At 41.8% G+C, this 22,342-nt stretch overlaps 3 protein-coding genes across 4 annotated transcripts in view; all 3 read left to right on the top strand.

The window, feature by feature from the left end:
• LOC127907903 (cyclin-dependent kinase inhibitor 1C-like) overlaps positions 1-22,342 on the top strand; it is a 26,875-nt gene continuing 4,533 nt past the window's right edge. The window contains exons 1-4 of one of the 2 annotated variants that reach the window (XR_008065491.1): positions 1-105; positions 240-313; positions 463-531; positions 702-830. The gene's annotated coding sequence lies outside the window, so the exon portion shown is untranslated. Of the gene's footprint in view, positions 106-239; positions 314-462; positions 532-701; positions 831-22,342 lie in introns of those variants that run through there. The other variant, XM_052464383.1, reaches the window with a different exon arrangement.
• LOC118395663 (UBX domain-containing protein 11-like) lies at positions 4,561-5,842 on the top strand. Its single transcript, XM_052464386.1, has 4 exons — positions 4,561-4,590; positions 4,749-4,814; positions 4,942-4,998; positions 5,476-5,842. The coding sequence occupies exons 2-4, from the start codon at positions 4,749-4,751 to the stop codon at positions 5,683-5,685; spliced, it is 333 nt and encodes a 110-aa protein (XP_052320346.1). The 5' UTR covers positions 4,561-4,590; the 3' UTR covers positions 5,686-5,842.
• Positions 13,043-22,342, top strand: part of LOC118395662 (E3 ubiquitin-protein ligase TRIM33-like) — a 23,865-nt gene continuing 14,565 nt past the window's right edge. Inside the window, exons 1-4 of the mRNA XM_052464388.1 lie at positions 13,043-13,167; positions 13,251-13,319; positions 13,521-13,565; positions 13,722-13,815. Coding sequence (XP_052320348.1) covers positions 13,266-13,319; positions 13,521-13,565; positions 13,722-13,815 — 193 coding nt within the window. The 5' untranslated portion in view covers positions 13,043-13,167; positions 13,251-13,265. The remainder of the gene's footprint in view (positions 13,168-13,250; positions 13,320-13,520; positions 13,566-13,721; positions 13,816-22,342) is intronic.

Genomic DNA, 22,342 nt, shown 5'->3' with positions numbered 1-22,342 from the left:
CATCAATGTTCTTAACTCTATTTAAAAGACCCAACCGACTGGGTATAACTCATTGTCTTTTGCATCGTCACACCTGATCAACTGCTGAAATTGACTGACTCGAAGGTAAGGAAATTGGTTGTGAAGCAGGGCTTTTGAATAGTGATAAATGTACTTACACTCTAGTGTTAACATTCGACTTAAAAATTCAGACTAAAAAAAGGTCATCGAATTGCTTTTGTATCTTTTTATGTTTTTAGAACAGACCACCAAGATGATGATGAAGACTGTAATCTTTCTGGGCTGCCTCCTGGGCCTGTCATTGGCTCTTCCTGTGAGTTTAGCAAATATCAACATACAATATATTTGCCACAAAATATATAATATTCTTCTTTATATCAAATTTGATGTATATATATTTTAGTATATACTGTATATATAAATACATATGCATATTTAAATAATAAAATTATACTTTTTCAGGCTGATGTGGATCACTTGAGAGTTGCACGTTCCAGCTCTGACTCCAACTCTAACTCAAACTCCAGGGAGGTAAGTTCCATAGCTCCACAGATTATGAGCAGAAATTATTTAACATATAGTAGTGAAGATCAATGTATATGAAACATATGTGAATATTCTGAGATATGATTCCATGTGTGGTGTGTATATCAAAAGGACATTGAATGAGAAAAAAACTGCTGTTTTCTTTTCCTATTTAGGCTGGTTCCTTTCTGCCCTCCCTGCCACAGTTGAATTCAAATCAGCTACTTCAACTTCTACTTAAACTGTTTGCTGCCTCTGTCCCAGCACCAGCACCAGCCCCTGCCCCTGCCCCTGCACCCCCTGCCCCTGCCCCTGCCCCTGCCCCTGCCCCTGCCCCTGCCCCTGCACCAGCCCCTGCCCCAGTTGGACGTTAAAACAGGTGAAAAGTACTACTTAAATAGTTTTTGGGGGTATCTGTACTTTACTTTACTATATATATATTTCTGACAACTTTTACTTATGCTTCACAAAATTCCTGAAGAAAATAATGTACATTTTACCCCATACATTGTCCTTGACATCCAAAAATTACCTTTTGAATGCTTAGCAGGACAGGAAAATGGACAAATTCATACGCTTATCAAGAGAACATCCCTGCTCATCCCTACTGTCTCTGATCTGGTGGACTCACAAAACACAAATGCTTAGTTTACAAAGATGTCTGAGTGTTGGAGTGTACCCCTGGCTATCCCTAAATAAAGTAGACAAGAAAATGGTGGCGTCTGGTTTGTTTAATATAAGGTTTTTGTAATGATTTATACTTTTACCTTTGAGTATATTTGAGCAATTACACATACTTTTGATACTTAAGTATATTTAAAACCAAATACTTTTAGAATTTTACTCAAGTTGTATTTAAGTGGGTAACTTTATTTTCTATTAAGGTATCTTTACTTTTACTCAAGTACGACTATTGGGTACTTTTCCCAACACTGGATTCCCCAAACATCATAAGTACAATGTATATCCTATAAATTCATTAATTCACTTTTCTGTCTATCAGGTATTTCATGGAACTCCCAGACATTAACTATGAAGTGTGATTCCTTTATGCATTTCTGTTTAATAAACACATTCATATTTTAAGCTCAATTGTATGTCTATCCAGTCCTCTGATTAATGCTCATTAAGTTTATGGAAATTGACAGGAGAAATGCCCAGGCTATATTGTATAAATTGAAAATAAAGTAAGAAAAAGTGTGGTACATTACCTTGCGTTATTTAATAATAAAAATGCCTAATTTCATCACATTTTACATCTCCAGGACACAGGACACAAATTTGATCATGGGACTAAAGCTCATTGGTGCACTGAAGGCACATTGGTGTGACTGTGGAATGAAATGAAATAAAAAGCATATTTTTGCAGTTAAGTTACAATACGGCAACAGTGTTAACAGTTTAGTAGCAACATTTCAAGCATTTGACATCTTCACTTGAACAGGTAAGAGGTTCAAAGAATACTGTAGTGGAGTTTAGTCAGGCGTGTCTAGCTTTGAATTCACTGTACATCTTTTTCATTTCAAGAACTCCATGGTGACCATGAAACTACTATTCCTAGTGATGTGCCTGATTGGACTAGGTTCCTCCATTCCTGTAAGAATTCTTGAAATACAACATCAAGCCTTCAATTTACACATCAATACAACAAGAGATTGCCGTTTCCATAGATTGCATTGCATTGGAATATGACAATATCTGAATTATTACAATATGATGGACTTAAGTTCACACTTTGAGTGTTGATTACTTTATACCATAATATCATTCATCCTGGGATTTTGTTTGTGTGTGCAGGTGTCTGAGGAACATGATCGAGAGGAACGCTCAGCTAGCAATGAGGTGCAGTAATATTTAGTACTATCTATTAGGTATTCTGTCTATTAGAGTACTATAGTACGGTCTACCATTTGAATATGATTACTAGTTTGTTTGAGCTCAGAGCAATTTATCCAGCTCGCTCTCTCTCTCTCTCTCTCTCTCTCTCTCTCTCTCTCTCTCTCTCTCTCTCTCTCTCTCTCTCTCTCTCTCTCTCTCTCTCTCTCTCTCTCTCTCTCTCTCTATTGGCCAGCCTCGCCTCTGCTCCTGCCCCAACTCCTGCTGCAGCTCCAGCTCCAGCCCCGGGAGCGGGTGGAAAATGAGACGGGCGTCGATAGGGGAAGGAGAAATAACTTGTTTAAATCAAATATGTTGACATTAGCTCCTGTTCAGAGCTGATTATTCCATCATTAATAAATGAAATAAGTTCAGATCCGTCATTGTGTATGTCTTTATCTGTTGTGTTCTGTTTGTTTGACACAAGTGTGAAACCTCTCTGATATAAGGTGGAAGGCTCTACAAGTCCTAAAACAATTGTAAACAAGTATGAAATCAACAAAACTTCTGAATTCATAATCAGTTCCAGAGAATATGTTGTTTCCAAAAAGGGGTCAAGACCCACTAGCAGTTCTTCTTGGGTTGCAGATAACCAAATACACTCCATGGCCCAAAAAACACCTGCTCATCGAACATCTAATTCCAATATCACGGGCATTATTATGGATTGGTCCCCCCTTTGCCGCTGTAATAGCCCCCAGCTTTCCTCTAGATGTTGGAACATTGCTGCAGGGACTGGCTTCCATTCAGTCACAAGATCATTATTGAGGTTGGGCACTGTCTTTGTGCGATGAGGCCTGGCTCGCAGTTGGAGTGAAAAACAGCAAAGACCATTTTTCCTCAACCACCAAACATTAAAGTTGGCATTATGCATTGGGGCAGGTAGCGTTCTTCTGGCATCTGCCAAATCCATATTAATCTGTCAACTGCCAGATGATGAAGCGTGATTCATCACTGTAGAGAACGTGTTTCCTCTTCTCCAGAGTCCAATAGCCGTGATCTTTACATCACTCAAGCCCACGCTTGGCATTGCTCAAGACGGTCTTAGAATTGTGTGCGGCTGTTTGGCCATGGAAACCCATTTAATTTACCTCCTGACTAACAGTTATTGTGCTGACATTGCTTCCAGAGGCAGTTTGGAATTAGTTTGTGAGTGTTGCAACCGAGGAGAGATGATTTATACACGCTACGCGCTTCAGCAATCTACCGTCCCATTCTGTGAGCTTCCCTGGCCTACCACTTCGGGGCTGAGCCGGTGTTGCTCCTAGATGTTTCCACATCACAAAAACAGCACTTACAGTTGCCCGTGGCAGCTCCAGCAGGGCATACATTTGATGAACTGACTCGTTGAAAAGGTAGCACCTTACGTTGGTGCCACTTTGAAAGTCATTGAGCTCTTCAGTACAGGCCAATCTACTGACAATATTTGTCTTTTTAGATTGCATGGCTGTGTGCTCAATTGTATACAACTTGTGTGGCTTAAATTGCCAAATTCACTTATTTGAAGTGATGTCCACATAGTGCATGTTTTTTATTGGTGGCTAAAAACTTGACCATTTTGAAAGACACTTTGAAAATGGGTTGCAACATTAAACGTTTGTGAACCTCAACTCTTTAACTTCAGTATGAAGTCAGTCACTCTATATATATTTCCATAGCTCTGAGTCAGTATCAAGACTTAATAGTATAAAATTATCCTGCTTAATTGTTCTGACAATTTATCAAACTTGTTTGCATACTTTCAGACAGTTGCGTTAAACATTTGGACCACTTTGTGAGGGAGACACTTATTTGCTGGTCAGTCTGTCTCTACCCAGTCAGAGGTCAAATGGAAACTCACACAGAGAATCACACAGAGAATGTTCTCTCCATAAATGTAGATGTGGAATAAATATTGTTCTGGAATTAACAGCAGATGGGAAACAATGATACAGTCGGCCTATACTGACATTTTCAGTTAGCACATTTGATTAATAGCAGTGGCAAGAGGCTAATTTGTTTGCCTGTTTTGCAATGCCCAACGTCACATGGAACACCAAGACATCATACAACATACTTCATTGCAACAAATTTAGGCTTCATTACGGCTGTGTGATTGGCTGAGAAACACTATATATTGTCTGCGTATTGATGAGTGTGCAAGGACATACAGAGGCACTGAGAAGGCTTTTGACCCTGAGATACGTTAAGGTATGGTTATACTTATAATTCTAACACTTTGTTCAGAGTGAAGGCATTCTTATACACTCATTAACTGTGTAGTAGATTATACATATAATATAATCTGTAACTTGTAGGGAATAGATCGATTAATAAAGTGATGATGTTTATGTTTATACTCTATTTAGATGAAGACGTTCAGCATGAAGATTGTTGTTCTACTTGGATTCGTGATGCTTCTCTCTATTGCTTTGGTAAGTCATGCATATAGTATGTACATGAAATGCTGGTGAACATGTCATGTTAGACTTAGAAAGATCTTAAAGTTAGTATATTACACACATATATATTAATTCATTGTCTTATTGTTTGCTTTTGAAGGCTGAGCATGAGCATGGCCATCAGCATGTCATTGAGAAGCGCTCTTCAAGTGAAGAGGTGAGTAGTATGAATGAATCATCTTTTTTGAAGGAGTATTTTTGCCTTATTTGGGGACAGAGACATTGAGAGAAATACAGGAAAGGCAAAGTTTGTGCCAGAAGGGTGTGGGCCGCATTCAAACTGAAGCTGCCATATTAATCAATGCCTTCAAAAGATATTCAAACCCCTCAACTTTTCTACATTTTGTTGAGTTACAAGGTGGGATTAAAACGATCTACAGAAAATACTCTGTATTGTCAAAGTGGAAGAAAAATTAAAACATTTGTAAAAAAAACATGAAAAATAAAACACGAATATATTACAAAAATACATATAGTATCAGCATCTACATGGCCCTTGCTCTATACAGTTATTCAATAAAAATGATTTACTTCTAAAATAAACTATATACAGTTATTGTGTATGGTGTACACAATTGAGGCTCCAGCGACTACATTCATTTTGATTATCCTTCAATATCCCTCCTTCTTCTAGCGTGTCCGTGGCCCTGGCCCTGGCCGTGGCTTTCCAAACTTTCTCCAGCAGTACAACTACCTTCTGCTTCTGCAAAGACTTGGTCTTGTCCCAGCCCCTGCAGCACCAGCCCCAGATCCAGCCCCAGCACCAGCCCCAGCTCCAGCCCCAGCTCCAGGCCCAGCTCCAGCCCCAGCTCCAGCCCCAGCTCCAGCTCCAGCTGGTCGCTGAGAAAGGACATGAATCAGAAACTTCAACTCAACAAGAGCAAGCTATGGTTGATGAAATGACCAGAACATTAACTGACAATAAGTACTGTAATAGCTGTCTTCCATATTTTGAGTTTCCCTTTAATGTACTTGCTGTATGTCTATCTGCAATGCAATAAAGATGATTTGAAATGGCATATGTCCCCTCTTGCACACTTTCTTTTGCCTGAGAAATTTAATTTTGTATTCAAACATATGTTCACAGTTTGTGCATTTGTTAGTCAGAGTTTGTCAAATCTGAGGATTAGCATCTAGTTTTGTAATTTGATATTTCTTGATATATTCAGTGAGGCTATTTTGGTTGTGAACAATATTTGAGTTATGTTTTAAACAATTAAACATGTTTTAAATTGTATTCACATTATGAGTAAAGTCGGTTAAAGGAAGTCAAGTAGCCAAATTCAATGGTCAAACATTTAAATCTTTCGATGGTTGTCATCATTGAAAGCCTTGACATAATACAGTATAATTTTTACATACATTTAATCATTCGACTTATTCCCACTCCACTGCTTATTTTACCAGGCTGCTTACGATGAGCAAGTAAATCAGTCACTGGGTTACAGTTACTGTACCTGGATACAGTACAGTATCCAGGTACATTAACTGATACAGTACAGCAACATATTCTACCCACCACTGCGACCTGTATGCTCTCGTTGGCTGGCCCTCGCTTCATATTCGTCACCAAACCCACTGGCTCCAAATCATCTATAAGCCTCTGCTAGGTACTCACTTATCACCATAGCAGCACCCACCCGTAGCACGTGCTCCAGCAAGGTATATTTCACTGGTCACCCCCAAAGCCAATTCCTCATTTGGCCACCTTTCCTTCCAGTTCTCTGCTGCCAATGAATGGAACAAATTGCAAAAATCACTGAAGCTGGAGACTCATATCTCCCTCTCTAAGTTTAAGCATCTCCTTTGCACCACCGAATCTCTACTTTCACATTCATCTTCTGCACATCTATCACGCCAGTGTTTATTGCTATATTGTAATTATTTAACCTCTGTTTATAGACTTTTCTATTGTGTTATTGATTGTATGTTTGTTTTTTCCATGTGTAACTGTGTGTTGTTGTTTGTGTTGCACTGCTTTGCTTTATCTTGGCCACGTTGCAGTTGTAAATGAGAACTTATTCTCAACTGGCCTACTTGGATAAATAAAGGTGAAATAAAAAATAAATAAAATACAAATGAAATCATAAAAGGACAAGGCAAGGTGCTTGGCTATACTGAAGGTAAGATTGTTCTACTTTCAGGAGATTTACTCTCAAAGTTACCATCATATCGACAAAGAAAAAAAGAGAAACAAAAAGACAGATTTAATGAAAAATAAATGAATCAAGACACTACTGTAGTACTGAATTGTTATGGAAGCTACTTCAAATTCAATCCATTAGTGACACCATGTGGTTAAAGGTAATACCTCTCCTGGAGTGTGTGTGCATTTCCAGTGTGTGTGTGTGTGTGTGTGTGTGTGTGTGTGTGTGTGTGTGTGTGTGTGTGTGTGTGTGTGTTTGCCTGTGTGTGTGTGTGTGGGTGCATGCGTGCGTGCGTGTGAAGACATTTTGACAGAATGACCATGTCTCATCTATTGACAATGTATTCATTCAGGGTCCATTATAATAGATTAAGCATCAATCAACTCTAGGGGTTATGCCTGAGCAAAAATATTGAGACAGTGATATTTGGGAACAATTTGTATGACAATCCAGACATAGTATTATTCCTCAGTCTCTGCAAGATCAACAAAGAGCTAATGTTGATTGTTAAATCTGATAAGTAGATAATAATTGTTTTCATTGCTAATTGACATATTTATTTAGCGGTTGACATGAGACAAACCACATGTGAATTTAGGCTTGCCAGTCTCTTCACCTGGTCAGAATCTTTGAGCTCTAAGCATCATCCTATGGACACTTGTATTAGACCATTAAGTGTTGTGCAATCTCTACACAGTTTGAGAAAACACAGCCTCTGTGTGATGTGTGCAGAAGGGCAATTATCAGTCAGGCTTTGCTAATGAGGGTACCCCGTAGAGTAGATGTCCGCACCCACATGGACATCGAATTAGCATATTTTTTTTCTCCAAAATAGTCGGTCAGTTTAAGCTAGAGATATCAGCTAGAAAAACTCTCTGTAACAAACGGTCCTACAAACGTTCCTATGCCTCTATGGATAGATGAGACCTGTTTTGCTCTATGACCCCCACAAGTGTCTTGGGACTCGTCTGAAGTCGGTACAGACGATCTGCCAACTTCTATCTGTAGCGTCCAAACAGACTCCTTTGCGTTGAGACACTGACAAACACCTACATGTTGGTTGATTTGCAGAAGGACACTCACAGGCCTCACAAAACGTGTCTGAATGTCACCCAGTGCCAGTTGAAAAAAATGTGTGGAAGTACTGTATACGGTGCATTCGGGAGGTATTCAGACCCCTTGACTTATTCCACATTTTGTTACATTACAGCCTTATTCTAAAATTGATAATATATATTTTTTCCCCTCATCAATCTACACACAATACCCCACAATGACAAAGCAATAACAGGTTTTTAGAATTTTTTGCAAAAATTTAAAAAATCACATTTACAGAAGTGTTCAGACCTTGTACTCAGTACGTTTTTCAAGCAACTTTGACAGTGATTACAGCCTCGACTCTTCTTGGATATGATGCTACAAGCTTGATTCTTCTATTCTTCAATGCAGATCCTCTCAAGCTCTGTCATGTTTGATGGGGAGTGTTGCTACACAGCTATTTTCAGGTCTCTCCAGAGATGTTCGATCGGGTTCAAGTCTGAGCTTTGGCTAGGCCACTCAAGGACATTCAGAGACTTGTCCCGATGCCTCTCCTGTGTTGTCTTGGCTGTGTGCTTAGGGTCGTTGGCCTGTAGGGAGGTGAACCTCAGCCACAGTCTGAGGTCCCGAGCGCTCTGGAGCAGGTTTTCATCAAGGATCTCTCTCATCAAGAATCTCTCTCTGTACTTTACTCCTTTCATCTTTCCCTTGATCCTGACTAGTCTCGCAATCCCTGCCACAGCTTGATGCTGCCACCACCATGCTTCACCGAAGGGATGGTGCCTGGTTTCCTCTAGATGTGTCACTTGACATTCAAGCCAAAGTGTTCAATCTTGGTTTCATCAGACTAGAGAATCTTGTTGCTCATGGTCTGAGAGTCCTTTAGGTGCCTTTTGGCAAACTCCAAGTGGGCTGTCATGTGGCTTTTACTGAGGAGTGGCTTCCGTCTTGCCACTCTACCATAAAGGCCTAATTGGTGGAGTGCTGCAGAGATGGTTGTCCTTCTGGAAGGTTTTCCCATCTCAACAAATAAACTCTGTCAATCTGACCATCAGGTTCTTGGTCACCTCCCTGATGAAGGCCGATTTCTCAGTTTGGCTGGGCAGACAGCTCTTGGAAGAGTCTTGGTGGTTCCAAACTTCTTTCATTTAAGAATGATGGAGTCCACTGTGTTCTTGGGAACCCTGTGCTCTAAAGACAATTCCTTTGACCTCAAGGCTTTGTTTTTGCTCTGACATGCATTGTCAACTGTGGGACCATATATAGACAGCTGTGTGCCTTTCCAAATCATGTTCAATCAATTGAATTTACAACAGGTCGACTCCAATCAAGTTGTTGAAACATCTATAGGATGATCAATGGAAACAGGATGCAACTTAGACCAGTTTCGAGTCTCATGGAAAGGGTTGAATACTTATGTAATTAAGATATATTTGTTTTTAAATGTTTTTTAAAAAAAAAACCTTTATGCACTTGGTCATTATGGGGTGTTGTGATGAGGAATTTAAAAAAATGTAATACATTTTACAATAAGGCTGTAACATAACAAAATGTGGAAAAAGTCAAGAGGTATGAATACTTTCCAAATGCACTGAAAAAGTGTCATCATTTAAACATTCACTGTATAGGTTGGAAAAGGTATGTGAACCCCTAGGCTAATTAATGACTTCTCCAAAAGCGATCCAAAAGTCCAATCAATTGGAAATGCTGGTTCGAGCTGCCTTGCCCTATAAAAAACACTCACAAAATATGAGTTTGCTATCCACAAGAAGCATTGCCTGATGTGAACCATGCCTTGAACAAAAGAGATCTCAGACCTAAGACTAAGAATTGTTGACTTGCAAAAAGCTGGAAAGGGTTACAAAAGCATGTTTAAAAGCCTTGATGTTCATCAGTCCATGATTAAGACAAATTGTCTATAAATGGAGAAAGTTCAGAACTGTTGCTACTCTCCCTAGAAGTGGCCATCTTGCAAAGATGACTGTAAGAGCACAGAGCAGAATGCTGAATGAGATAAAGAATAATCCTAGAGTGTCAGATAAAGACTTACAGAAATCTCTGGAACATGCGAACATGTCTGTTGACGAGTCTACGGTACGTAAAACAATTAACAAGAATGGTGTTCATGGGAGGACACCACGGAAGAAGCCACTGCTGTCCAAGAAAACATTGCCGCACGTCTGAGTTTGCAAAAATGCACCTGGATGTTCCATAGCACTACTGGCAAAATATTCTATGGACAGATGAAACTTCATTTGAGTTGTTTGGAAGGAACACACAACACTGTCTGGAGAAAAAAGTCACAGAACACCAACATCAAAACCTCATCCCAAATGTAAAGTACGGTGGAGAGAGCATCATGGTTTCGGGCTGCTTTGCTGCCTCAGGGCCTGGACTGCTTGCGATCATCGATGGAAAAATAATTTCCCAACTTCATCAAGACATTTTGCAGGAGAATGTCAGGCTATCTTTCGGCCAAGTGAAGATCAATAGAAGTTGAGTGATGCAACAGGACAGCGACGCAAAACACAGAAGTAAATGGACAACAGAATGACTTCAACAGAAGAAAATACGCATTCTGGACTGGCCCAGTCAGAGTCCTGACCTCAACCCGATTGCTGAACTGAAACAGTTTTGTACAGAGGAATAGTCCAAAATTCCTCCTGACCGTTGTGCAGGTCTGATCCGCAACTACAGAACACGTTTGGTTGAGGTTATTGCTGCCAAATGAGGGCCAACCAGTTATTAAATCCAAGGTTTCACATACTTTTCCCACCCTGCACAGTGAATCTTCACACAATGTGTTCAATAAAGACATGAAATCATATCATTGTTTGTGTGTTATTAGTTTAACAGACTGTGTTTGTCTATTGTTGTGACCTAGATGAAGCTCAGATCACATTTTATGACCAATTTATGCAGATGTCCAGGTATTTCCAAAGGATTCACATACCTTGTCTTGCCACTGTACATGGAGAATGTTTAAGGCCAAAAATAAGGGTTTAAATACATGTTGACCAAAAAAAAAGTTTTCCGATCCTTCTTATTTCTCTCAGTTTATAGGATAGACTCTTCAGAACAAACTTCCTTTTGATTTTTATGGGGGACTATCTGTTGTTCCATGTAGTAAATCTGTTATTCATTGACTTTTTATGGGCTAATAGCAGTAAGACCATATACATTTTTTCATCAAATAATTAAAAAAACGTTTTTGATACTTCAAGGGGCCTTAAAAATCAATATCAAATAGCAAAATGATCCTTCTTAAAACATTCCCAAATTCATAGGTAGCACCTCCGTCACTCAGTCACGTCATGCCACTGTTATGAATGTTCTCAAGCCGCCCTCTATCGGCAGCGCCATAGTGGTGCCCTAAAGTTCTGATAAACCCAGTCATTCTGGACAGAGGCTAACTAATGTTAAGTCTACATTTCAATTAGGTGCCTGAATATTTGATGACATTGCTAAAGTAGCAACCCTCCCTCAATCCTAGCTAGCTAGCTAACATTATACCGCATTTAAAGTCAAACTGATGACATTTGAATGTCATTTTATTTCCATACCAATGTAATGCACTTTTGATGAAATATTCATCAGCGCTCCTAGTCGATACATTTAGTAGAATGCTGTCGGGCATCAGTCCAAAACAAATGTTCAAAAGACAATACTGTGACGAAACATGCCACACATGAATAGCTTAGAAGAGCCCTCCCTCCCCACACCACACTCCCAGCTTAGACAGGGCTTAGACTGTAGTGGGTTAATTGACCTTGAGTTCCGCAATGCCAGTTTGTCAACAGAAAGAGCCCTACAATGGTAGTTTGACAGGAACTCGGATGAGTTTACTAAATATGGGAAATATATATTGTATAATGAATATTAGTTTACTTATCCAAAGTAAAATGTCTGAACTTATAAAAAGGATCTGAAATAAACATTTTTGCTTGGGGCAACATATACATTCAATAAGTTACAAAAGTTGGACATTTGTCGTGGCAAGGTGGGGATTGAGTTGCATATTATACTGTTTAAGCTGGTGACTCAGTTTAACTTGTAATCATAAGCCTACTTAATTCTACAATCAAGTCCTTCCCATGATGATTTGGCAACGTGCATAGGTGGGGAGTGAAGTGGGTGTTTGTTTGCAAAACATTGGTACTGCATGTGTTTTCAGAACAAGGAAAATCCATTTCGATCACACATTCAAAAATTATTTCAGCGACTAGCTGGATGCAGTTGACATTTTGTATTTTCTGTAAAACATTGGTACTGCATGTGTTTTCAGAATAAGGTGGACTCACAAAACACAATTACAGCAATTACAATTATTTTAATACTTAAGTATTTGTAAAGCAAAATACTTTTAGACTTTTACTCCAGCAGTATTTTACTGAGTGACTTTCACTTAAAATTGAGCCATTTTAAGTATCTTTACTTTTACTCAAGTATGACAATTTGGCACTTTTCCCAACACTGGATTCCCCAAACATCATAAGTACAATGTATATCCTATAAATTCATTAATTTGCTTTTCTGTCAATCAGGTATTTCATGGAACTCCCAGACATTGACTATGAAGTGTGATTCCTTTATGCATTTCTGGTTAATAAACACATTTATATTTCAAGCTGAATTGTATGTCTTTCCAGTCCTCTGATGAATGCTCATTAAGTTTATGGAAATTGTGAGAAATCTATACAAAGTGTGGTACATTATATTGCATGATAGGAGAAATCAAAATAAAGTCTGGTACTTGAGCTATGCTGTATAAATTGAGAAATTAAAAATGTACATTACAATTAAATGAGTTAATTTATCCTCCGCAATGCCCAACAAACAAGGGTATAAATCATCAACAGTTTCAAAACCTGTCAACTTAGCAAAAGTTTCCTAATACTGATGGGCCATTGTTCTTTGTTGGCACTATGGATATATACAGATTTGTAGAATGACACACCAAATGTCTAATTTCATCACATTTCACATCTCCAGGACACAGCATTGATCATGGGACTGAAAGCTCATTGGTTGACAGTGGAATGAAATGGTCTATAAAAAGCATATTTTTGCTTTTAAGTTACAATACAGCATCAGTCTCAAGTTGAATACTTTTAAAGAATTTGACATCTTCACTTGAACAGGTAAGAGTTTCAAAGAATACTGTAGTGGAGTTTAGTCAGGCGTGTCTAGCTTTGAATTCACTGTATGTCTTTTTCATTTCAAGAACTCCGTGGTGACCATGAAACTACTATTCCTAGTGATGTGCCTGATTGGACTTTGTTCTTCCATTCCTGTAAGAATTCTTGAAATACAACATCAAGCCTTCAATTTACACATCAATACAACAAGAGATTGCCGTTTCCATAGATTGCATTGCATTGGAATATGACAATATCTGAATTATTACAATATGATGGACTTAAGTTCACACTTTGAGTGTTGATTACTTTATACCATAATATCATTCATCCTGGGATTTTGTTTGTGTGTGCAGGTGTCTGAGGAACATGATCGAGAGGAGCGCTCAGCTAGCAATGAGGTGCAGTAATATTTAGTACTATCTATTAGGTATTCTGTCTATTAGAGTACTATAGTACGGTCTACTATTTGAATATGATTACTAGTTTGTTTGAGCTCAGAACAATTTATCCAGCTCTCGCTCTCGCTCTCGCTCTCGCTCTCGCTCTCTCTACAGAGGTACAGGGGTTATGGCCGTGGTTCGGGAGGGTTTTACCCCTATCGGCAGCCTCAGTACCCATCCTACTTCCCTTATGCGCAGCCATCTCAAGGTAACTCTGCCTTGATGGCCCTCCTGCCCTTCCTATTGGCCAGCCTTGCCTCTGCTCCTGCCCCAACTCCTGCTGCAGCTCCAGGCCCAGGCCCAGCAGCGGCAGCGGGTGGAAAATGAGACGGGCGTCGATAGGGGAAGGAGAAAAAACTTGTTTAAATCAAATATGTTGACATTAGCTCCTGTTCAGAGATGATTATTCCATCAATAATAAATGAAATAAGTTCAGATCCGTCATTGTGTATGTCTTTGTCTGTTGTGTTCTGTTTGTTTGACAAACTATTTGAGATCCTTTCAAAACAAGTGTGAACCCTCTCTGATATCAGGTGGAAGGCTCTACAAGTCCTAAAACAATTGTAAACAAGTATGAAATCAACAAAACTTCTGAATTCATAATCAGTTCCAGAGAATATGTTGTTTCCAAAAAGGGGTCAAGACCCACTAGCAGTTCTTCTTGGGTTGCAGATAACCAAATACACTCCATGGCCCAAAAAACCCCTGCTCATTGAACATCTCATTCCAATATCATGGGCATTAATATGGATTGGTCCCACCACATTGTGAGGGAGACACTTATTTGCTGGTCAGTCTGTCTCTACCCAGTCAGAGATAAAATGGAAACTCACACAGAGAATCACACAGAGAATGTTCTCTCCATAAATGTAGATGTGGAATAAATATTGTTCTGGAATTAACAGCAGATGGGAAACAATGATACAGTAGGCCTATACTGACATTTTCAGTTAGCACATTTGATTAATAGCAGTGGCAGGAGGCTAATTTGTTTGCCTGTTTTGCAATGCCCAGCGTTACATGGAACACCCAGACATCATACAACATCCTTCATTGCAACACATTTAGGCTTCATTAGGGCTTTGTGATTGGCTGAGAAACACTATATATTGTTTGTGTATTGATATGTGTTTTCCTTGAGCATGATATGCCGGCATAGAGGTGGAGGTGAAAGACCACGCAGGATCTTAAAGACAAGGCTTGCATCTACATACTGCTTAAAGCTATCCAGACTAAATTAACTGTGTTTCTAAATTATGTGACAATGGTGGTATCTGTTTGGTTTATTATCAAAAATCTTAAGTGTTTGTAGAGTGATTCAATTGGTTTCAATTGAGTGTGACCAGCATGTGAGATAATATCTCAGATGTGAGAAGATCATTGCATGCATATATAGTTTGGCGGCCTCCAGAGGAAGGAAAGGTCTTATAAACCTAAAGTTGGATAATCCAAACTGAACCGTGCAAACCACCTTCTTCACATGTGTCTTAAATGTCAAGTTGGAGTCCAAAATGACACCAAGATACCTGAAGTTAAGCACTACTTTCTGATTCTCCCCATTAACAACAACAGCTCATTGGGAAGAATCAATGGATTTCTTAGAGAAGTACATACAAAGAGTCTTGTCGATATTTAAATGCAGGGAAGAATTAGTAATCCATTTAGAAACATGGCTGAAGTTAACTTGTTTACAACCAATTGCCTATTTTATGAGTGCACATACAGAACTGTATCATCTGCATTTAAACTTGTGGGCAAGCGAGAGATAATTGACATAGATAGTAAAGGAGGCCTAATATTGACCCTTGTGGGACAACAATGGTATAGTAAAGAGCGTCCGGCTGAGTGTCCCCCAAACAAACCCTTTCACTTCTGTTTATCAGAAAGGAATACATCCAACTAATGACTTCATGATCCAAAAAGACTATGCCGACTTCACCACCTAGAGTTGAAGTCGGAAGTTTACATACACCTTAGCCAAATACATTTAAACTCTGATTTTCTCAATTCCTGACATTTAATCCTAGTAAAACTTCCCTGTCTTAGGTCAGTTCATCATCACTTTATTTTAAGAATGTGAAATGTCAGAATAATAGTAGAGAATGACTTATTTCAGCTTTAATTTCTTTCCTCACATTCCCAGTGGGTCAGAAGTTTACATACACTCAATTAGTATTTGTTAGCGTTTGCCTTTAAATTGTTTCACTTGGGTCAAACGTTTTGGGTAGCCTTCCACAAGCTTCCCACAATAAGCGGTTCAAGCTCTCTGCCGGGGGCCCTGCTCTCAAGCTCTCCAGTACGCCTTCACGGTCCGGTCCATCCTGTGCCACCTCCACACACCAGTCCTCCGGTGGCAGCTCCCCGCACCAGGCTTCCTGTGCGTGTTCTCGGCCCAGTACCACCAGTGCCAGCACCAAGCACCAGGCCTTCAGTGCACCTCGCCTGTTCAGCGCTGTCAGAGCCTTCTTCCTCTCCAGCGCTGCCGGAGTCTACCGCCTGTTTAGCGCTACCAGAGCCTTTCTCTACTCCAGCGCTGCCGGAGTCTCCTGCCTGTTCAGAGCTGCCAGTATGCATGGAGCAGCCAGAGCTGCCAGTCTGCATGGAGCAGCCAGAGCCGCCAGTCAGCCAGAATCTTCCAGATCCGCCATTAAGCCAGGAGGACCCAAGGGAACATGGTGGCTACCTCCATCCTCCTGCTATGTTCCCCTGGGGGCTGACAGGGGACGTTGTTTTATGCACGTCAGCCTCCATTTTGCAGGCGCTGTATGGCCTATGGCCATATCTTCGCCTCGTGCAGCGCAAGAAAATTCAGATTTTGTGGATCTGGGGAGCACGAGACAAAGGATTGTGACAAGGCGTGCCACGGGTGTGGCTGGTTAGCACACTTGTGGCGGGGTTCCCAGCTCGTCAGAGGACATACTCGTCTGTGGCTGGGGGAGCAGGAGCGGGGGGATGGGGGAAGAAGAGGAGGGGAAGGAAGAATGCCTCATGACCAGAGTACAGGTCCAGAGGGGAGGGTCGCAAGGAAGGAGGAGGAGCAAGAAGCGGCGGATGGAAGAGAGAAGGAAATGGAAGGCACGGGAGTAGGAGAACCAGGAAAAGCGGCGGAAGAAGGCAAGCGAGTGGAGGAGCATGAGAGAGAAGAAAGCGAGGGAGGGGTGGTGGAGAAGGAGACGGTGGAAGAGCAAGTGGAGTGGGGGAAAGTGCCCTGGTGGAAGAGATGAGGGTATGGTGGAGGAGCTGGCGGGGGGGGGGTCACACCTAACAAGACTCAGGACTGGGTACAGGAGGAGGTGGGGAGTTTTTTTATTGGGGACTCAGCCTCCCTATGTTTCTCCAAACCAGCTGCAGCACTGGGGAGGGGGAGGAGTGTGGGGTAGACCCAGGGTGCTGGGCACCCCGGAGCCAAACACTATTCCTGCATCCTGGGTTGGTGAGATGGAGGAAGAGGGGGGATGTCGGGAGTACGGATGGTGTTCTCACCGGTAGATATGGAGCAGGGGAGCATCGGGTGAGTCTCCTGTTTTTTTTTTTTTTCTGTCTGGGTTTAGAATTTGAGTTTTTATTTTATTCTTTCATGGGGTCTAATTGGACTTTTGTTAGTTTAAATGTAAGAGGTTCAAGGGATTTTGTTAAGAGGAGGGCGGTTTTTAGTTATTTGGAGGGTGTGGGGTTTGATTTTTGTTTTTTTTACAGGAGGTTCACCTGAGGGATGGAGGGGATGTTAGTAGGTTTAAGAGGGAGTGGGACAAGGGGAGTCGGTTTGGGGTATTGGGGGTGCACTCATCGGGGGTAGGGATTTTGTGTGGGCACAGGGACGTAAAAGTGGAGGGTTCTTTTGTGGTGATGCAGGGGAGTGTTATAGGGGTGGATGTGACATTGTAAATTGTAAATTTAGATTAGTGGTGGTGTATGGGCCACAGGTGGTGGCAGACAGGAGGAGATGGTGGACTGTCTGGCGCCCATGTGTGTCACAAATAGGAAATTAGTGATAGGGGGATTTTAATACAGATTTAGGAATAGGGGGGGGATAGCAGTGCAGGCGCCATCACCGAGCTAATGGCTTGCCATGGTCTGGTTGATGGTGGCCTGCACACTACTCCGAAAATGGGCGGTCCTACATGGCGCAACTCCAAGGGGTTGCGCGGAGGCTCGACTATATTTTTGTACCCAGGTCTTTGGGTAAGTTGTCTGGGCGGCTGTTGCCTGTTTTCTTTTCGGATCACGACGGGGTGCTCCTGCAGGTGGGGTCGCCAGTCTGCCTCTTTGGTAGGGGTACTGGAAGTTAGATCGGAATGTGCTGGAGGAGCAGGCTTTTGCTTTTGTTGACGGGTTTTTGGTTTCTTTTGGAGGCTTGAAGGCCTCCGGTCCATGTGTGAGGGGTGTTAGAGTGGTGGGAATTAGTTAAGGTGAGGATTAGGGCTTTTATAATAGGGTATTGCAAGAGGAAAAAAGGGAGGAGAGGAGGGAGGTGGATCGTATCCAAAGGTCAATTGAACTCGAGTACGAGGCAGGCAACCTCGGCGGGTCGTTTGACTGGTAGAGATCCGCAACCCTAAAGACGCAGCTCAGGCAGTTGCAGGAGCGGAAGGCTCAAGCTTTCTTGGAGCGTGCGCATAGTGGCTTTCTAGAACACAATGAGACTTGTTCTGCTATGTTCTTTAAGTCGGTTAGGGCAAGACAGAGTAGGAAGGTAATGCATGGCGTTAGGGAAGAAAATGGTAGTATAGTTAGAGAACCAGAGGATATGGTCAGGGTGACAACTGATCATTTCCAAGGTTTATTTAAGGAAAGGGAAATAGATGTAGAGCAGGGAAATGTGTTTTAGAACACTTGTCCAGGCGGTTGCCGGAGGACATTAGAGAAGTGATGGAGGCCCAGATCTCACTAGAAGAGGTTGAGAGCGCTCTTAGGAGGATAGGAAAAGAGAAGGTGCCTGGGATGGATGGTCTGCCGGCTGAGTTTTATCTCAAGTTTTGGGGTATACTTGGACCAGTGGTCCTCGAAGTCTTGAAGGCCATCCTTGAGACGGGGGTCCCGGGGGGATCAATGGCTGTTGGTGTGCTGTCACTTTTATATAAGAAGGGAGAAGTAACTGACCTTGGCAACTGGCGACCGTTGACCATGCTGTGTGTAGATTACAAGCTACCTGCAAAGGTTTTAGCCCTTCCCTACGTCGTCCATGAGGATCAGACGTGCGGGGTAGAGGGCCGCTCTATTAGATGGAACCTACAGTTGATCAGGGACTCCATCCCTTGGGTTGAAGATAGAGGATTGCCTTTAATGGTAGCAGCACTAGATCAGGCGAAAGCCTTCGATTGCGTGAATAGATCCTTTTTATTCAGAGTGTTAGGTCGATTAGTTCATAGGATCTGTAGCTCAGTTGGTAGAGCATGGCGCTTGTAACGCCAGGGTAGTGGGTTCGATTCCCGGGACCACCCATACGTAGAATGTATGCACACATGACTGTAAGTCGCTTTGGATAAAAGCGTCTGCGAAATGGCATATATTTTTTTTATTATATAGGATGGATTCGTACATTATATGTCGGAGCGGGGTGCCGAGTTAGTGTAAATAGTCACTTGGGTAACATTTTTGACCTCTCGTCTGGGGTCAGGCAGGGGTGCCCACTCTCGGCTCTCCTCTTCGTTCTGTATATGGAGCCTCTGGGGGCTGCCATTAGGGCAGACACAGGGGTGGAAGGCTTGTTGATCCCTGGAAGTGGTGGGCTGCGTGTTAAGATGACGCAGTACGCCGACAACACTTCCTTGCTGCTGTGCAAGGACTTGTGCCTGACAAGGTCCCTTGCCATCTTTGGGGATTTCACCCGGAGCGGTTCTGAACCATGCAAAGTCTTCCGTCAAGTTTTTCGGAAGATGGCGCGGTAGAACGGATGTGCCCGGGGGGTTATCTCTCTGTGAGGGGGCCCTGAGGATTCTCTGGGTCCATTTTGAGACCTCTGGCTCAGCGACGCTAAACTGGAACATGCGTATCGCAGTGGTACAGAGGAAGCTAGCAATGTGGAAGGCTTGGTATTTGTCCTTTATGGGCAATGTTCTGGTACTAAAGGTGGATGTGTTGCCGTCTCTTTTGTATTTGGCGTACATCTACCCATTGCCGGCTTGTCTGAGGAGGCCTCTAGTGAGGCTTGTGTTTCAGTTCATGTGGAGTGGCAGGTGCGAGTGGGTCGCCGGGGCACGCATGCTCTGTCCCATCGGGGAGGGAGGTAGGGGGTACCACATTTCCCCTCAAGCTGGATGCAATTTTGTTTCTTTCTTGTTAACGGAGCTTGCTCATCCAGTGATACACCCGTCCGGTTACCTCCTGCGGGTGTTCTTCTCGTATCAGGCGAGAAGCGTAATGGTGTGGTCTAACACGGGTCCTCCGGCGGAACAGCTGCCCTGGCACTTTGGTCATGCGGCCAAGTGGCTGCGTGCGCACCCTGAGGTTGAAGTTGCCCGAGTAGGTTTAGATCACAGGCACCTGTACGAGGAGGTCAGAAAGGCAGGGAGTCCGGCGCCTGTAGTGGGCATCTTAGAAGTGGTCTGGGAGGGAGTGCAGGCACGGGGTCTGGACAACAGGCTCAAGGAGATATCCGATGTTGGTGGTCGATATAATCCAATAACAATGAAAGACATATGAGGGGAGAGTAAAGACATTCAGCACCATACATTCAATGTCATTGGCATGTTTCCATATGATACAATTTCATTTAAAGTCTTTCATGGACATACGCAATCCACCCCCTCTGCCCTCTCCCCTGTCCCTCCTGAATATGGAATATCCAGGGACAATAAAGGGAAAAACAGGAGAAGATTTATTCAGGCATGTCTCAGAGAAACAGAAAAATGTTCTACCTGTTCACTCTTATAAATAATACTATGAATATTCAGATGACCTCCCAATATTCTTCTAGGCTTGGGATGAGGGTCCCAGAGTATTTTAGCCTGATTGACGGTTTGAAAAAGTTTCATGGTACAATGTTTTCTAATACCTGGGTTAAGGAAACTGAGTTTCTGTCTCAAAAGCGGGGTTTGTTTGGGACACGTATCAAGAGTTGGCATTGAAATGTAATTATTAGCAGATTGCTTATTCTCTTGAAAAGTCATGTTAGCTACAGAAGTTATGCTCACATACACAGAATGTCATTCTCTGAACCAGATAGTATAGGTTACTCAAATATACATTATTTCAATTCCTCATTCATGATTTTAGTCTGGATGGCTAATAAGGGGGACTCCACTCTCCACTTCTCCCAGAATTACATCCTACATATCAGCCTTTTTTCTGCAGGTGACTTAACGCCAGACTCTGATGGGGAGCTTGGTACCCTGGGACGCTTGGATGTATGTTGATTCCGGATTGTTTGAATGAAGGCCAGCATTGATGTCTGTCTGCCTTCTTTTGTATTCTCCAGAATTGCACCCCCTTCGGGTTCTCTTATGAACCTCAAGGTTTTCTATTGGGTTATGATTGTCACTAGTCTCAGTAACCACTTGCCCAGCTTCATTTGAGTATTTTTCCTCTTATTCTTCTTCTTTTTCTTGGAATGAGAGGTCACTCTTGCAGACTCCGACTCACCAGGTACCAACTCCAATGTTTCATTCACTCCGTCTTTGTCCTTGGGAGGCAAGGAATTATCCTCTTCAACCTCAGTCTCACGTTCAGTCATTCCATCGGAGATATGTGATACGTCCTCCTTACTCAGGGGGACAGGATCGTTGTCCTGCAGATAGTGTGAAAAGGTTTCCTGTATGCACCTTATGTTGTCCAGTGTAGTAGGACTGTATTCTATTTGAACACAACATGTTTTCCTCTGACTGTTATTCCTCTGATCAGAAGCGTTGCCATTTCTTCCATACTGAGAATATATATATGACAGAGTGCACGTACTCTCTGTACTGACCTCAAGTGGTTTGGATGAATTTCCTGTATGAGACTGTGGATGAGCTCCTCCTCCCTAATCGGATTGGTTATGGCCTCCTCCTCTGTTAGGATTTCTCTTTCCATGATAAACAAAGGTAAAACAGTCTCAATTTCAACCCACAACCTTGCTCCAGGTCTCATTTTCCTTGACATCAGTTTTTGCATTGCTGGAAATAGCCACAACTACAGTGTTAAGGATTAAATGAATTTGTTCAACGTTGAAATAAAGTAACGAAACTATTCAGCATTATACAGTGAGGATACTTCTTACTTAAGAATTGATGGATGGTTGATCCTCAAATAGATACAGTTGGCAAGAAAAAGTATGTGAACCTTTTGGAATTACCTCAATTCCTGCATTAATTAGTCATACAATTTTATCTGATTTTCATCTTAGTCACAACAATATTATTGTATTTTTCTTGCCTATATTGAATACATCAATTAAACATTCACAGTGCAGGTTGAAAAAAGAATATGAACCCCTCGGCTAATGACTTTTCTAAAAGTTAATTGGAGTAATATGGAGTCTAATCAGTGAGACGAGATTGGAGACGTTGGTTAGAGCTGACTTGCCCTATGAAAAACACTCACAAAATTTGAGTTTGCTATTCACAAGAAGCATTGCCTGATGTGAACCATGCCTCGAATAAAAGAGGCTCAGAAGACCTAAGATTAAGAATTGTTGACTTGCATAAAGCTGGAAAGGGTTACAAAAGTACGTCTAAATGCCTTGATGTTCATCTTTCCATAGTAAGACAAATTGTCTATAAATGGAGAAAGTTCAGAACTTTTGCTACTCTCCCTAG

The sequence above is a fragment of the Oncorhynchus keta genome, chromosome 16 (genome assembly GCF_023373465.1).
Source record: "Oncorhynchus keta strain PuntledgeMale-10-30-2019 chromosome 16, Oket_V2, whole genome shotgun sequence".
Taxonomy (NCBI): Eukaryota; Metazoa; Chordata; class Actinopteri; order Salmoniformes; family Salmonidae; genus Oncorhynchus; species Oncorhynchus keta.
Note: the sequence above shows the minus strand (reverse complement) of the source record. Positions and strands in the feature narration are given on the sequence as shown.